The 16,806-nt window shown below is 38.9% G+C and overlaps 1 protein-coding gene across 1 annotated transcript; it reads right to left on the bottom strand.

Annotated features, from left to right (window-relative positions):
- Positions 1-1,552: 1,552 nt before the first annotated feature.
- LOC101392564 (membrane-spanning 4-domains subfamily A member 12) lies at positions 1,553-14,897 on the bottom strand. The gene is made up of 6 exons (XM_004437782.3): positions 14,581-14,897; positions 10,916-11,059; positions 10,255-10,311; positions 6,399-6,515; positions 1,910-2,020; positions 1,553-1,728 (listed from the first exon to the last, which is right to left on the bottom strand). The coding sequence occupies exons 1-6, from the start codon at positions 14,848-14,850 to the stop codon at positions 1,621-1,623; spliced, it is 807 nt and encodes a 268-aa protein (XP_004437839.2). The 5' UTR covers positions 14,851-14,897; the 3' UTR covers positions 1,553-1,620.
- Positions 14,898-16,806: the final 1,909 nt, after the last annotated feature.

Below are 16,806 nucleotides of genomic sequence, written 5' to 3' on the forward strand. Positions count from 1 at the left end.
ATGTGACTCTCACCTGATATAATACACCTGCTTTCCCAGATGCAAAAATTCTATTCTTCTTGTCTCACTCTTCCCTAATTTTGATCTCTCTGCCTAGTCTTTGCCTACATATTTTGTCTCCTCTGTCTTTTAAAATAATTTTAAAGCTTCAAAAATGGGTATACTTTGCTGTTTCCAAACCATTTTCACATAACATTATCTCATTTGATCTTCACAACTCTACTGGAGAAGGGCAGATATCTTCATTTTTGATCAATTTATCTGTCCTTTTCTTCACTTCCCTCCTTGTCCGGTTTAGATTCCACAGTCTATTGTTTTAATAATACTTTGACAATATCCTAAGCTTTTTTGCCTTTTTGGTATTTTATCATCCTCTCTAGAAAAACCCTAACCCTGGATGAAATCAAATAGGCACCTTATGTGGATCCACATCTGAGCAACCAAGTCTTGCTGAAGCAGTTTGTGCTCTACATGTGTGATTACCCCCTCAAATGTGCCCTCACTATAGCCTGGCAGTCTGCCTCTGTTTCTCTGATCAGTTTCTTCTCTATTTCCATGATTTTTTCAGAATTACCCTTTCTGTGCAGTATTCTGACTTTATCCGTGGCCCCCACCTTGGGCATGACCTCACTTCTAATTTGAGAGGGATAACACGAGCTATCACGTGGGAACCTCCTGCGTACTCACTACCATCACTGCAAACCTATTCATATCTGTGCTAATGACCTCTTCCTTTCTTTTTGTTAACGTAGATAAACCACCCTTCCTCGTGACTTAGGCCATGACCTCCATATACACTTTTGATCTCTTGAAACTTACTCTACTATTCTCCTCTTATCTCTAGTGTATTCCACATCTCTCTCTCTCGCCTGTATTGTTCCCATTGGCTTTTAAACATGCCCATGTTTCTCCCATTTCAAAAACAAAACAGCCAAAATACAAATAAAAACTGCTTGATGTACCATCCTTGTCCTGCTCTTACCCCATTGCAAATGAGTTTAATGTACTGTATGTAATGTATGAAGATAGTCTGTAAATAGCAAAGCTTTGTAGATATCCAAGAGGCAAGGTGTTTGATGATATTAATGTACAATATAATGTGGCCCCCAACAAGGGCAACTGGGAATTTTCTTTCTGAACAGAAAGGGGAGGAGGGGACTCTAGTGACTCAGACAGTAAGGGAACTCTAGAGACTTGAACACTCTGCAGATCATCATCAAAGAAATTTTATCCATCTGCTTTGCAGTGTTTGGTCCGATTTTCTGCTCTACAACTAAAATCAAACCAAAATGAAGTAAAAATTTACCAAAAAGAGGCTTATGTTCCTAGTAACGTTTTATTGAGGAAGGGGTAACATTAACAGGAAATTTTGTAACGTTTAGAGCATTGCAGAGTCATTTTTAGTCCTCTGGTCCTTCACCTTTGCTGATGTGTGGTGGTGGTGTGTAGGAAGACAGTGACTTAGAGATACATACAGTTATCATTAATGACAAACTAAGAACAAATCTCAAACACAGCCTTTAAAGATTAGCAATCGTCATAGACAGTAGAGGCCAGCTTCTCAAGAAGTTTCTGCAGAGTAGTTTCACCCCATGAGACTGGATAATGCTCCTTTTTCTTTTAATAGTTAGTGGCATTAGCTGAGTGGCCGTCAATCCTGGGAGGAGCTGAGGAAGACCATGGTGGCAAGGGACTGGTTGCATACACATTTGGAATAGCCAGGACAGACTGGAAAGGGTGAATAAAACAAGCAGTATTGTTACTACAATCTTATTCAGTCTCTCCCTGGTCCAGTCAATGTCAAGGACAAAGAGCACTCTGGTAAGCCCAAGTGGGTCTTAGCTGACATTTAAGTCCGTATTTCTCTACCACATATTCCGATTATTTACGGAGAAGAGGCCCAACTCACCCAGCTGGTGTTGATGATTGCGTGGCTGGCAAAAAATGCTGTGGTACAAGCTATGCAGAACTCCAAGAGAGAGAAGATAATCAGCATGCCTGAAATTCCGGTCCCAAAAACCTGAAATCAGAAATAAACACAGGAAATTTTGGCTAATCAGGAAGGTGTCACACAGGCGTCAAAAAGTTACTGACTCATTAAATGTGCTCTTGCTCAGGCTCAACTTGCTCCGTGATTATTGGTCTATTATCATCAAATGCTTTTTTCAGGGAAATGTGAATTAATTTTGGCCTTTCTTTAAAATTCTGGAAGACTTTCCTCTTTGCCAGTAGACTGTTTTATTTAGAATCATTAAAAAGGAGGTACAAAGAATTAAAAATAGAAATACCCTATGATCCAGGTATCCCACTACTGGGAATCTATCCAATGAACCTGAAATCAACAATCTAAAGAGGCCTATGCACTCCTTTGTTCATTGCAGCATTATTCACTATAGCCAAGAAGTGGAAGCAACCTAAATGTCGCTCGACTGATGATTGGATCAAGAAGATGTGGTATATATATACAACAGAATACTACTCAGCCATAAAAAAAGACAAAATCGTCCCATTTGCAACAATGTGGATGGGCCTGGAGGGTATTATGTTAAGTGAAATAAGCCAGAAAGAGAAAGACAAACACTGTATGATCTCACTCATATGTGGAATATAAACCAACACATGGACAGAGAAAGCTGTATTGTGGTTACCAGGGGCAATGGGGGTAGGGGGTGGGCACAAGGGGTGAAGGAGACATATATATGGTGATGGATAAACAAAAATGTACAACCCAAAATTTCACAATGTTATAAACTATTAAAACATCAATAAAAAAAAGGAGGTAGATTTCTTTTTCTTTGCAATGGCTTTCTTGTTTTTATAAAGATGTTACCTGCTCATTAAAAAAAAACTCACTAGTCATCCCAAATGCCACTGCATAGAAATAAGCAAAATTAACATTTGATACCTATTATTTTAGATCTTTATGTATAGGAAAAAGGCAAATAGAAAAATGCATGGAGAGAGCAAGAGAGGGGAAAAAGAGCAAGAGAAGGAATGAGAGAGAGTGAGCAAGAGAGAAAAGTGATTCTTTAAGAATGGCATAATTTTCTACTCACTATTTTGAAATAAAAATGTTACTTGATTTTAAAAGAATAAAAAGAAGTTACGTCAAATTAAGTTGGCTAAATTAAAAAAAAAAAGTTTATGAAATCCATGAAGAAGTTGAAGTCATTTTAAACCTGCAAGTTTCAATTTTGGACAAATGATTGTTTATTATTTAAAATGAGGTGATTAGCCCTCTCATTTTATCTCTCTCTCATCTTACCTCTCCTCTCTTCACCTCCCATTATTTGGTGGTTATGTCAGTTTTCACTCTTTTTGAGTGAAACATTAAAACATTTATGTTCGGTTTTGTAGTTAATCATTTCCCCACTTGTTGAGTCTTATAGTCTTAGATGAATATTTAAATGGTTTCATGCTCTTCACTAATCTCTTTACACATCTTCTCCCTGCCTTTCTGAATTCTTGATTTAATTTACCCCATGTAGGGTTGAATAGTATTATTTTTTTTTTAGCAGCAGTGCCCATGTATTTTGTTGTTGTTTTACTGAGAGCATCTTCTTGTTGCTTTTATACTTGCATAAGAATTTTATTGGATCTGTTATTCTTTTTTTTTTTTCTTTTGCAGGGGAAGATTCCGCCTAAGCTAACAGCTGTTGCCAATCTTCCTCCTTTTTTTCCCCCTCCAAAGCCCCAGCACATAGTTGTATATAGTTGTAAGTTCTTCTGGTTCTTCTATGTGAGCTGCTGCTACAGCATGGCTACTGACAGACAAGTGGTGTGGTTCCGTGCCTAGGAACGGAACCCAGGCAGCTGAAGCGGAGCACACTGAACTTTAACTGCTAGGCCATCAGGGCTGGCTCAGGATGTGTTATTCTTGAGTCACAATTTCTTTTCATCAAAACGTTATAGACATTACTCTGTTAGCTTCTCTCATTGAATGTTGCTGTGGTAGAGTCTGAGCCAAGCTGATTTTTTGCAGCTTATAGGTCATTTGATTTTTCTGCCTAAAACCTTAAAGAGTCCTTTTCTATACCTTATACCTTAACAAGAGTATATATGTATCTCACTTACTTTGCATTTCTGTCTCCTAGTATAGGTTATTCCCTTTCAGTCTACAAATTCAATTATCTCTTATTTCAGGGAATTTTTTTTCAATGTTTCTAAATACTTTTTTTCTGTACCATTTATTGGAGACTAGCTCAGGGAGACCAATTGTTGTTATGTTGGATCAAACTTGCCTATGTTTCATGTTTATCATCTTCTAATTACTTAATATATTTGTCTTTTTCTTCTATAAGACTATGATTACAGTTTTTCTCTCTAACATTTTTATCTGAGTCCATTCTGTTTCTTGCTGTGTGCGATTTTTTAATTAGATCTGTAATAGTGGTTTTTGGTACTCCGTTGGTTTCTATAGTGCTGCATTGTTCTTTTTATTTCATTCTATCAGTTTATTTTCTTATTAAGAGTTTCAATAGCATAAAATGCTCATGGGGAATCTTCTATTGATAATTGAGTGATGTTTTCTTCCATATTGGCTTTTTTATCTGTACTACTAGCACGCTATGGTAGAACATGGCTTGACCTGCTACTTGGAAATTCCCTTTTGTTGTTTATAAGTCTCTGTGTTAAATTGAAAAACTCAATTCCTGGAAACCAAGATGCTAGGTCTGGGTCATGTGGTAATCACTGAGTAGTTTTATTGTTTCATAGGACTGGAATTCGGGCTAGATCTTGAGGATATGGCTTCCCAGGCTAGTAAGGGATCAAACCATGAGAATGAGGAAACTCAGTGTTTTCCTGATTTGTGTGACCCACATCTCCATTAAACCAGGGCACAGCTTGTGAGGTAGAAGGAAGGGACACGTATTTGCATCCATTTTATTATCTGATGTCTTCTGTCCTAATTAAATGGATTGTGGCTTCTACTCAAAATGAACAATAGGCAGCGGAGTGTTTCTGCTGATGCGCTAACCCACAGGAATCCTAGGCTTTCGTTCCTCCTTCTTTTCTTTTTTAATTCTATTCCTTCTTTTAATCACTTTAATGTTTTGGGGTAGTTTCCCTGCCATTTATTTTCAACTTTCTCATTCTTAAAGTGAACAACTCTGTGTAGGCCTTGTTTGTTCAGATACAGGGTAGGTGACTTTTTCTTGATTCCTATTTCCACTTAACTGAGTCCAATTTGTCCTGCTTGTTTCCAGCTACAGTTTGAGGACTAGGTATTGTTTTCTGTCCATTTTTCTGAATGCTAATCGTGCAGCTGTTGCTGTATGGGAGAGAAATAGCTTAGCCGGCACTGAGCACAATTCTTGCTAGTGAACACGGACTTCACTTTCTCTCTCTTCTGAGAAACGCTCTGTACCAAGGCCTGCTCCAAGGTCAGAGGTACATTCTATTCCTGTGGATTTCAGCTCATGTCTCCACATTAGCAAAGTACACTGGAAGGTGTTAACTCTGGTGACCTTTCCTACTTCTCTTGAGGTCCTGGGGTGCTACACGAGGGCTTTTGCCATACAGGATTTGCTTTATCCTTTCTCAGAATTGGCTGCTCTCCACCTAAGTCTTCTTAGCTCTAGACTGGAGAGCATTAGTCTTAGACTTCTCAGTACTTTTTGGTGCCCTTCTTTCCTCAGTTTTGTTTCTAGGGGATAAGAAGCAGGGCTGGGAGCTGTTCTTTCTTCTGCCACCTTGAGACACAGCAGAAATGCTTGTTTCTTTACTTGGATGCCAACTTAAAAGCTGGTTTTTGCCTAATTTTTGTTCTTTTTGTTTGGTATTGTACAGGATAAATTTTGTGTGCTTGCTTCACTCGACCTTATTTACCAAGAAGTGCCCTCATATTCTTGCCTCCTTATAAGCTCTTCTCTACACTTTTCTCTGCTCCTGAGGTAATAGAGTCCGTGCTTGGCCTATAAAATGATAACGAATGGGTGATTCTGTTTTGAGAACATTCTGAGGCATGTGCTTCATTTTGCAGTTGCTTCATTCTTTGTGCTTCACTAGTAAAAATTGGAGGTCTTTCTCACTGCCATTTTCCTCTCATCCCATTCTTACTCAAAATAAAACTATTCAATGATGTTACTGTCTCATTTACAGAGAATTTCAAATATTTGGAAAATAATATCTGGGTATCTTTAAGAGTCTTCCCCATTGTTTACGTGATCAGCAGTGAGCTGGACCAGTAAGGGATGCCCTTCTGCCTTAGTCCATCTGTAGAGGTAACTCTCCCATTTTGTTCTATAGTCCTAGAGATCACATGACTAGGAGTAGGGCTAGAATAGAAGAAGAGATTTTCCACTATAGCTGCTACACAGTAGTAAGAGGTTAAAAAATAGACCCACTCTATGAGAGTAGAAAGATGGGAGGCATGTGGTAGATTGTGGGGTACTTACCAACGCCCAGTAGTTTTGGTTGGGTATCCCATTGATGTTCACATCTATCAGCAGCAGAATCAGTCCAAATAAGACAAAGATAGCACTAACAAGATTCATTCCTAGGCTGCCTTTTATCTAATGGAGACAACAGGAAAAAATAAATCATATATAGGATAAATGAAATTAAATGAAATAAGAATCAATTAAATTTAATGGTTCTTAATCTTTGAAATCTTGAAAAAAGTTTTGAAGTTGAAATGATTTTTTTCCCTCTGCCCTTCTGGGTAGTTACCAGGAAAACTATTCTGTATGCAGCCTAAATGTAGGGTATTTCTAAAGCCTGTAGAAAAATGTAAATAATGCAAAGCAAAAGCTCATCTATTATATTTGTCTAAATGCCTCATGCACAATAACAATTATATTCCCTTTTTAAAACAACAAAAAACTTTTAGGGAGCATTTTTCTGGGACAGGCACTGTGTTAAATTATTTAAACACATTATCTCATTGAATTCTTACAACTGCTGTATGAGGTAGTACTATACAGCATCCAGTTTTATAGATGAAAAAGTATATACACAAAAAAACTTTGCTGATAAATTTAGGAACTTATGAAAACCCTAAAGTCTTTCTAGGGGCTGGATAAAGAACTCCGGATTTAGAACGAGGAACTTGTCAGAATTCTGTGGGTAGAGGTGTATGGGCAGAGTCCAAAACTTTCCCCAGTTTCTACAAGAAATCGTTTTTTAGTTCATTGGCAGATCCCCGGTCTGCTTTTGAAACAGGAGAAAGAAAATGATTTGCCAAGAACTAGAAACAACTAGAGCAGAGGTGGTTTCAATATTGTATTTAATTTAGCACAAGAGGAAAGAATGGAAAAGTGGAAGCATAGAAGCATGTTGCTCATGCTCTCCCAGGCTAGACTAGACTAAAATAAAAGAGCCTGATCCTGATTAACCACTCGTGTTGTAATCCCAAAATAAAATAAAGCATTCTTTCTATGCATCATTTATGGATCTTTTCCTCTAACTGAGATTATCCAAACAAGGGATCCAGATTGGAAAGGAAGAAGTAAAACTGTCACTATTTGCAGATGACATGATTCTATATTTAGAAAACTCTAAAGAATCCACCAAAAAACTATTAGAAATACTCAACAAATATAGTAAAGTTGCAAGGTAGAAAATCAACATACAAAAATCAGTTGCATTTCTATACACTAATAGCAAACTAGCAGAAAGAGATATCAAGAATACAGTCCCATGTACAATTGCAACAAAAAGAATAAAATACCTAGGAATAAATTTAACCAAGAGGGTGAAAGACCTATACACTGAAAACTATAAGACATTATTGAAAGAAATCAAAGAAAACATAAAGAAATGGAAAGATATTCCATGCTCTTGGATTGGAAGAATAAACATAGTTAAAATGTCCATATTACCTAAAGCAATCTACAGATTCAATGCAATCCCAATCAGAATCCAAATGATGTTTTTCATGGAAGTAGAATAAAGAATCCTAAAATTTATATGGAACAACAAAAGACTCTGAATAGCCAAAGCAATCCTGAGAAAAAAGAACAAAGTTGGAGGCATCAACTTTGACTTCAAAATATTCTACAAAGCTATAGTAATCACGGGCCGGCCCCGTGGCTTAGCGGTTAAGTGTGTGCGCTCCGCTACTGGCGGCTCAGGTTCGGATCCTGGGTGCGCACTGACGCACTGCTTCTCTGGCCATGCTGGGGCCGTGTCCCACATACAGCAACTAGAAGGATGTGCAGCTATGACATACAACTATCCACTGGGGCTTTGGGGGAAAAATAAATAAGTAAAATTATTTAAAAAAAAAAAAAGCTATAGTAATCAAAACAACATGGTACTGACAGTAAAACAGACACACAGATCTATGGAACAGAATTGAGAGCCCAGAAATAAAACCACACATCTATGGACAGCTAATCTTTGACAAAGGAGCCAAGAACATACAATGGAGAAAAGGAAAGTCTCTTCAATAAATAGTGCTGGTAAAACTGGACATCCATGTGCAAAAGAATGAAAGTAGATCATTATCTTACACTGTGCACAAAAATTAACTCCAGACGGATCAAAGACTTGAATGTAAGACCTGAAACCATGAAACTCCTCAAAGAAAATATAGGCAGTGCACTCTTTGACATCAGTCTTAGCAGCATCTTTTCGAATTCCATGTCTATTCAGGCATGGGAAATAAAAAATAAACAAATGGAACTACATTAGACTAAAAAGCTTCTGCACGACAAAGGAAACCATGAACAAAATGAAAAGACAACTCACCAACTGAGAGAAAATATTTGCTAATCATATGTCTAACAAGGGGTTAATTTCTAAAATATATAAAGAACCCATACAACTCAACAACAAAAAAATGAACAACCCAGTCAAAAGAAGGGCAGAGGATATGAACAGACATTTTTCCAAAGAAGATATACAGATGGCCAACAGGCACATGAAAAGATGTTCAACATCACTAATTATTAGGGAAATGCAAATCAAAACTACAATGAGATATCACCTCACACTCGTCAGAATGGCTATAATTAACAAGGCAAGAAATAATAAGTGTTGGAGAGGATGTGGAGAAAAGGCAACACTTATTCACTGCTCGTGGGAATGCAAACTGGTGCAGCCACTATGGAAACAGAATGGAGATTTCTCAAAAAATTAAAAACAGAAATACCATATGATCCAGCTATTCCACTTCTGGGTATTTATCCAAAGAACAAGAAGACACTAATTCGAAAAGTTGTATGCACCCATATGTTCCTTGTAGCATTATTCACAATAGCCAAGATGTGGAAGCAACCCAAGTGCCCATCAATGGATGAATAGATAAAGAAGATGTGGTATATATAGAATGGAATACTACTCAGCCATTAAAAAGACAAAACCATGGCATTTGCGACAACATGGATGGACCTTGAGGGTATTATGCTAAGCAAAATAAGTCAGACAGAGAAAGACAAATACTGTACAATTTCATTCATATGTGGAAGACAAATAAACACATGGATAAGGAGAACAGATTAGTAGATACTAGAGGAGAAGAGGTGTGGGGAGGGTGAAAGGGGTAAAGGGGCATATATGTATGGTGACGGATAAAAACTAGACTACTGGTGGTGAGCACAATGCAGTCTATACAGAAATTGAAATATAATACTGTACACCTGGAAATTGCGCAGTGTCATAAGCCAATATGATCTCAATAAAATAATTTAAAAAAAGAAAATCAGTCCTGTCTGAAAAGAAAAAAAAGTAGACCAGGAAATTGCAAAAGGTGGAGTGTTGTGGCCTAGAGAATCGCAAGACCTCTCTCAGTGATTATTTTTATAACCTCTTCATGTGTACGGAGCTGGGTGTTTTTAGCGATGATTTAACGAACTGTAAAACAAAAGTCAAATCTGAATAAGAATGGGAGGTATGTGCAAATAAAAAGTAAAAATACAAGGCAAGGCAGAACTGAGAAATGGCAAATGAATAGTAGAGTCTTTGATGCTGAAGTGGCAAGTGGGGGTTTCCTGGCTCTTGGATTCTTCTTTGGAGTTCCCCTAATGCAGTGTGACCCAACTGAACCGGGGGCCTTTAGGATAAAGCTGAACAACCCTATCTTCACTGATTTCCATTCTTGTGAGTTCAAGAGTAAGAATGTGGAGCTCTGCCATTTCTGAGTGGCAAATTGTGTGGACCATAGGAGGACACATATGCCGTGGGGGCAACCAATAAATATTTTGGGAAAAAGTGCTCCCCTTCGCGTGTTCTGAATCCACCTTGTCAATTTTCCTCCCTAAGTAAATTAATCTTTAAAGGGGTTTAAAAAGGAGAAACATTCTGACTTACCAGGCCAGGGGAAAATTGCTTGGATGCTGATACGGAGAGAGAGCCAGTAATAATGAACTGTAGAAATAGACAGATTTATTTGTGAAACGATGGGTTCTTTGATTGTTCCTGGGAATTTCTTCCCTTTATATGAAAGGCTGGTCTATTTATATTCATCTAGTTTCCTCCTCAAAAATTCCTCTCATACATCTCAGTTTTTCCGGACAAACTCTCAGAAGTTATGTCCTTTTGAGTTTTTTTTCTTTCTCCTTAGTTTCTTGCATATAAAGATTCTTCTCTTGTAAGCTTTCTTTGTTCTGGTGACTTCTGAGCTCACTGCTCAATCTCTTCTCATGATCAGTTGCATATTGTTAATTATGTTCCCAGTCACCTCCTTTTGCAACTCTCCACCCAACACATAGATTTCCGTCTAAAATGTAGTAGCGAACTAAAACGTCGGCTTGTTGATTACTTATCAGAGTAAAGTTTAGGTTATGAGTTTAAGCTGCAAGTTAAAATGGAAAAAAAAGCTCTCCTTTATTTATACCCAATCAGACTTGTTATTTCTCTAAAGTCTCCGGCTGATCAGATGTAGGCCTCATCAAAAAATGAGTTGTGCATAGGCTGGGGATATCTATAATTTACAAACTAAGAAGGAGATGTGTTCTAGCAATATACTCACAGAGACGCCGCCCCAGAATGGATATCCGCCGATAAAAGCAAGGGACGCAAAGGCCCCAAAAATGACATTTTTATAAGTGAGGCATATTAAACCCAAAATAATTCCAAAACCGATGTGCATCAATCCAATCACGATCTGGATTGCCTGAAAAAGGAAAACAGGCGTTTTTAAATTGCTTCTTCATTTTCAGGAACTACTGAAACGTTACTGTCATTGCCACTGCTTATTATTGTCAACTCTGCCAAGAGCCATTGGTGTCATTTAGGTAGACCTCTACAGCAGGAGGTGGGCCATTAAGATTCTGATACACACTAGACCTAAGGCCTCAGCGTAAGGCCTTGTTTGAGGTATTTGGGTAGGCTTGCTGAGGCGACCCGAGAAGAGTTCTTCTGCTACTGCTTGAGCGCGCGTTAGCATTACCCGAGAGCCCCTTTAAAGAATCTTAGTAAAAAATGCTTTAATTGTGACTTCGGCAGCTGTCTTTTTCAAATGGACTGATTCTTTGCCTGAGTAATCCTACCTATGGGGAAAGAATCAATGAAGAAAAAACAGTTTATTGGGCATGAACTATATGCTTGATAATGTTCCAAGCACATTACATTTATTGTTTCATGTGCTCCTCCCAACAACTGGATGGAGACTCAGAGACAGAAAGAAGTTAGGTGTCTGTCTTACTTCGTTCAGGCTATAACAAAATACCATAGACAGGGTGGCTTATAAACAACAGAAATTTATTGCCTACGCTTCTGGAGGCTGAGAAATCCAAGATCAAGGTGGCAGCATGGTCGCCTTCTAGTGAGGGACCTCTTCCTGGTTCACAGCCGGCGCCTTCTCACTGTGTCCTCACATGGTGGAAAGGGCTAGGGACCTCTCTGGAGCCTCTTTTTTAAGGCACTAATCTGACTCATGAGGGCTCCACCCTCATGACCTAAGCACCTCCCCAAAGCCCACCTCCTAATACTATCATCTTTGGGAGTTAGGATTTCAACTTATGAATTTTGGGGGGAACACATTCAGGCCATAGCAGTGTCCAAGGTCACACAGTACTGACGGGCAGATCTGGGAATTTAATGCAGCACATTGACTCCAGAGCCCGTGTCTTAACTATTCCGTATGGCCTCCCCTCAGGCTCAGCTCAGCCCTGCCTCTTCCACGAAGTCTTCTTGGTTATACCAGTCAATTTAAGCTATCTTCTTTCTTTCTAAATTTCTGTTGTATCTTATGGTATAAATGACACACCTTATTACTTGGTTTTGTACTCATTTATACTCCTTTTTTAATTGCAGCTATGCAAAGATTTTCTTTTTGGCCAAGACATATATTCTGAAAGACAAGGGATTCATCTTTGTACCTCTTAGTGCACCTTCCCTCATCCTGGATAAACAGATTTGTGAGAAATAACTGTTGCTAGATTGGACCCGAAATTAATTGCTGCTTCTCAAGTTTACATCTTATGTGTCCGGGAAGACTGCAAATATAAAGATTGCTGTGTTTATTTCTTTAATAAATAGCTACTGAATACAATTAAATTGTATCAGAATTAGAAAAAAAACACTCCTAAATAATGCTAAGAGATTAATTTTTTTTTGAATAATGAAGTTCTTTGAGACTCTGTTAAAAGCTATGAGCCTTTTCCTCTGAAAAACCGTTGTCACACATCCATAGATACACACACCACACTTTTGCATGTAACTTCAGAGGTGTCCTGGGCCTCTTGTAGCCAGTCGTGGATCTCAGTTGAAGGACTCCTGCATTAGACATTGTATTTGTTTTTTACAACCTCTTCTCTAGAGCAGCAACTCCATCATCTGGCTACAGACTTCCTGTCCTTATTCTTGCCATCATCTTGATGAGGAGCAGCTAGATCTTGGATTAATATCAGCCTTCTTCTCTCCTAGTGTAACCTTGGCTGTACCACTTACTGATCAAAATGGCCTATAGGCCAGACTTAGTAATTTGGTCATTTAATTCATTCTGGATATTTGGCCACAGACCCGCTTTAAGTTCTGAGTCACTTGGGGTAAATGCTCCAGTTCCTACCACTGAGGCCTCTGCACTGTTGTGAGGACTAGGGGCTGCTAATGGCATAGATACACAATTTTTAGGGAGAGGAAGTAGCTTCTGCCACCTGGGGCTTTTAAAAAACAAAATTACACTTCACTTTAAAGTACTTTTATTGTGAGCCTTTTCAGTACCAGACAGAATGCTCCAGTGGCTCCCCATTCCACTCAGAGTAAAAGCCAGAGCTTTCTGTCCTCCAGGCCTCACAGGGTCTGGTCCCCACCACCCTTCTACCCTCCTTCTGGCTACTCCCTTCCTCCTTCATTATATTCTACTTTATTGGTCTCCTCCTGAGTCTTCAAACACATCACACCCTTTTTCCTCTAAGGACTTTTCTGACTGTACCTGGAAGCTCTTGCTCTGATATCTGCATGGCTCGCCCCTCACTTCATGTCTTTTCTCAGATGTCATCTTCTAAGGAAAGCGTACTTGGACCAACTTGAAATTGCTGCCCCCTCACTGCCTGGCTCTTCTTATCCTTTTACATTTCTCTATTCTCTCTATATCATTTATCACCTTGTAACACACTATGTACTTTGATTCTTTATTATATGTGTAGTCTGATTTCTGCCACTAGGTTTTAAGCTCCATGAGGGCAGAGATTGTGCCTGTTTTTTTCTCTGCAATATTCCCAGAGAATATTGGGGTTGGCTATGTGGGGTGCTAGTTTGTCCCCTTTGCTCAGTGGGAGCAGGGAATGTCCTCTCTGGCAGGAGGAGGATCTGAGGGGCCAGATCCACAGCTTAGATCTGCCTGTTGGAGGGGAACCAATGCTCTTTTTTACTTTCCTAAAACATTGCAACTTGAAATAGGTAGAAACATGGCTAGAAGAGTTTCTGGCAGATAATGGGCACTCAATATCATTTACTGAATGCTCTAGAAGAGAAGCTAGATGTGCACACAGGAGAGGCAGTACGGTTTGGTGGAATTGCAGTACCTGGAAAGCACAGCAAAGGAACTAACAGTTCTGCCTAGGCAAGTGGAGTCTTCATCTTCAAGTAGGGCGTGGTTTACAATGCCTATGTAAACAAGCTTATGAATGTTTAAAGTAACCTTTATAAAAGTAATGTGGCTGTTAAGTCATAACATCTCCATGGGAGCTGGGTGAGAAGCACAGCAGATGGAATGGCCTCTAATTCTTTCACACCGAGTTTCCCCAGACTGCCTGTTTGTAGTTCCTGCTGTTTTTAAGGCAGCCATCAATGTTCATTTTAATGTGAATTCACTTGTCTTCAAATACCAGGCTTGAAACTAATCCAGAGACAGGATTGAGGGTGCCCCAAATGTCCTTTGCAGAAGTGAGATCAAGCTAGAAGTAGTGGTGCTCCCATAATGTCAATGTTACCGAGTCGTCCCACTAGGAAAAGTCCTTTGTTACCTGTTAGATTCTTGCTTGAATCTAAAATAAAATTAACTTAGAGTAAAGTCTATATGCAGACTAATTATTTCTACCTAAAAGGGATACAGTTTCCAGAGTAACACTCAGAACTTGTTAATGGTTGGATGTATGTCATGAGATCATAAACTTCTCTCCACCTATAACTTATAAGTACAATAAAACCTTTCAAATGCAATATTAAAATTCTAGTAGAAAATAGACTTACCCCTAATGTCTTTCCTTCTTCTTTAAATTTTGAGGTTGCTGGTACTATAGCTGGATTTAACTTTAGTATATTTCCTTGACCCTGCTGACTGTTAGTGTAGATTCCTGGAGAAGTAGTGAAGGGAGGCTGACCACTCTGAGCTTGGTTTCCCGGGTTTATGAAACTCAGAGGTTGTTGAGACCCAGGAGCCATAGAGTTACTTGGTGGGTAAGGATTGGGTATGGTTTCATACACTCTGGGGTGCGTTGTTGGCTTGGATGACATCCTCATGTCCTAAGTATTTCAAAATGTAACAAAATGATAAATTTACCCAGAAAAGAAACTAAAGAAAATTTTATGAAATGTCAGTTGTCTATGCAAATATAGGAGAGCAATGAGCACATAATGAGCAGTGACAATTAATATAAACATGATTCTTATTTGACTCTGGAATCCTGTATATGCTATAGTTTGAAGGAAGTGAAAGAGGGGAAGATGGAGGATAAATTTATTTTCCAGTTCCTGTTTGGTTTTGTAAAGTATTTGTATATATTGATCTTCCCTGAGTTCATTGCATCTAAAGGACAACAGAATGAGGGAAGAGACAGTTGTAGGCAGAATATAGTACACTACCCCTTCCCCCAAAGATGTCCACATTCTAATCTAGGAAACTGTGAATATGTTAGATTATGTGGCAAAGGGGATTTAAGGTTGCAAATGGAATTAGGGTTGATAATCAGCTGACCTTAAAACAGGGATATTATCTTGGATTATTTTGGGGGGCCCAATGTAATCTCAAGGGCCCTTAAAAGTGGAAGAGGGAGGTAGAAGAGAGTCAGAGAAAGAGATGTGTTGATGAAAGTAGGGTCAAAGAGATGCCGTGCTGCTGGCTTTGAAGGTGGGGGAAATGGACCATGAGCCAAGGAATATGGGTGGCCTCTAGAAGCTGGAAAAAACAAGAAAAATAGATTCTTTTCTAGAGCCTCCAGAAAGGAATGCAGTTCTGCCAACACCTTGATCTTTGCTCAATGAAACCAGTGTTGGACTTCGGACCTACAGAACTGTCTGATAATGAATTTGTATTGTTTTAAGCCACTATTTGTGGTACTTTGTTACAGAAACAAATAGAAAACTAACACATGGGCCAAGAATACAATTGGATGGAAAGAAAGGCAGTCCAAGATTTAAAATTATTTGTTAGTACTTTTCCAAGTAGATAATTCACGTATGGCCAGTTAAGTTGATTCTCTTGTTCTTTAAGAAAAATTCTCTTGAGATTCCCTATTAATTTTTGTCCTTCTGGAGGCACAGGGTATCTCAGGTCCCTTGTGGCCCAGGGGAACTAGATATGGACAGCAATCACAATTAATCTTTAAAAAAATCATGACACTTACAAACATTTGTCTTCAGTGCCCTTACATTCTTTTTTTGAGACCTTCTCCCCACACCATTTTCTTGTACATTATGGATATCAAGAAAGTGGGAGTTCTGAATTCCCTCATCTTTGGTATGCAGTATGAATAGCCCACTGGCACATTGTGCACTGGTGTTTTAACAGAGACCCTCATAGAATCCTGAAATTGCGGAGGAGGAAAGAGCCTTCCCAATTATCCTGTCCCATTCCTCTTGTTTTACAGAGGAGAAATTGAAGCTTGAGACAGGTTAAATGCCTTGATCAAGGTTACATAGAAAATGTGTGGCAGAGCCAGAACTAGAAAATTGAGGTCTTGACTGTTGGCGTGGAGTTTCCCACTCCAACTACACTGCACCCTCTGGATGGCTGCACAGCTTGTCTTCTAGGCGGGCCTTGGTGACAGGGTAATGACTCTGCATCTACAACTGCCCAACAGCAAAACTACTGTCTCCTTCAGGTGAGCTATCCGGAGAGCTAACATTTCATCAAACACTTACTGTAAGCACATTAGGGGCTGTATTGTGTCATGGTTAGGAACATGGACTCAGGGTTAGAATCCTGGCTCTGACACCAGCTCTTTGTCTTTGGTAAGTTTGTTAACCTTCTGCCTTAGTTTCTTAACTGTAAGATGAGGATATTAAGAGTACCTTCTTTATAGGGTCACTTTGAGTATTAAAAAGTTATTCCACGTAAAGTTTTTTAGAATTGTGCCTGTTAAAAATTGCACAAGTTGACTATATTATTATTGCTATGTTAATTGGGTGAGATATATTATCTCTCTTAGTCTTTACAAACCCCCATGAGGTAGGTACTAATATCATCCCATTTTGCAG

This window comes from Ceratotherium simum, chromosome 34 (assembly GCF_057802395.1).
Source record: "Ceratotherium simum simum isolate JZ-2026a chromosome 34, ASM5780239v1, whole genome shotgun sequence".
In the NCBI taxonomy this organism is placed as follows: Eukaryota; Metazoa; Chordata; class Mammalia; order Perissodactyla; family Rhinocerotidae; genus Ceratotherium; species Ceratotherium simum.

What these genes read in the sequence shown, in the direction of transcription:
- LOC101392564 (XM_004437782.3), bottom strand. Translation starts at nt 14,850, where the DNA reads ATGAGGATGTCATCCAAGCCAACAACGCACCCCAGAGTGTATGAAACC. An exon ending in ACCAAAACTACTGGGCGTTG is followed by an intron (nt 2,021 to 6,398) that starts GTAAGTACCCCA and finishes TTCTGATTTCAG; the next exon opens with GTTTTTGGGACCGGAATTTC. An exon ending in CAATCATCAACACCAGCTGG is followed by an intron (nt 1,729 to 1,909) that starts GTGAGTTGGGCC and finishes CACCCTTTCCAG; the next exon opens with TCTGTCCTGGCTATTCCAAA.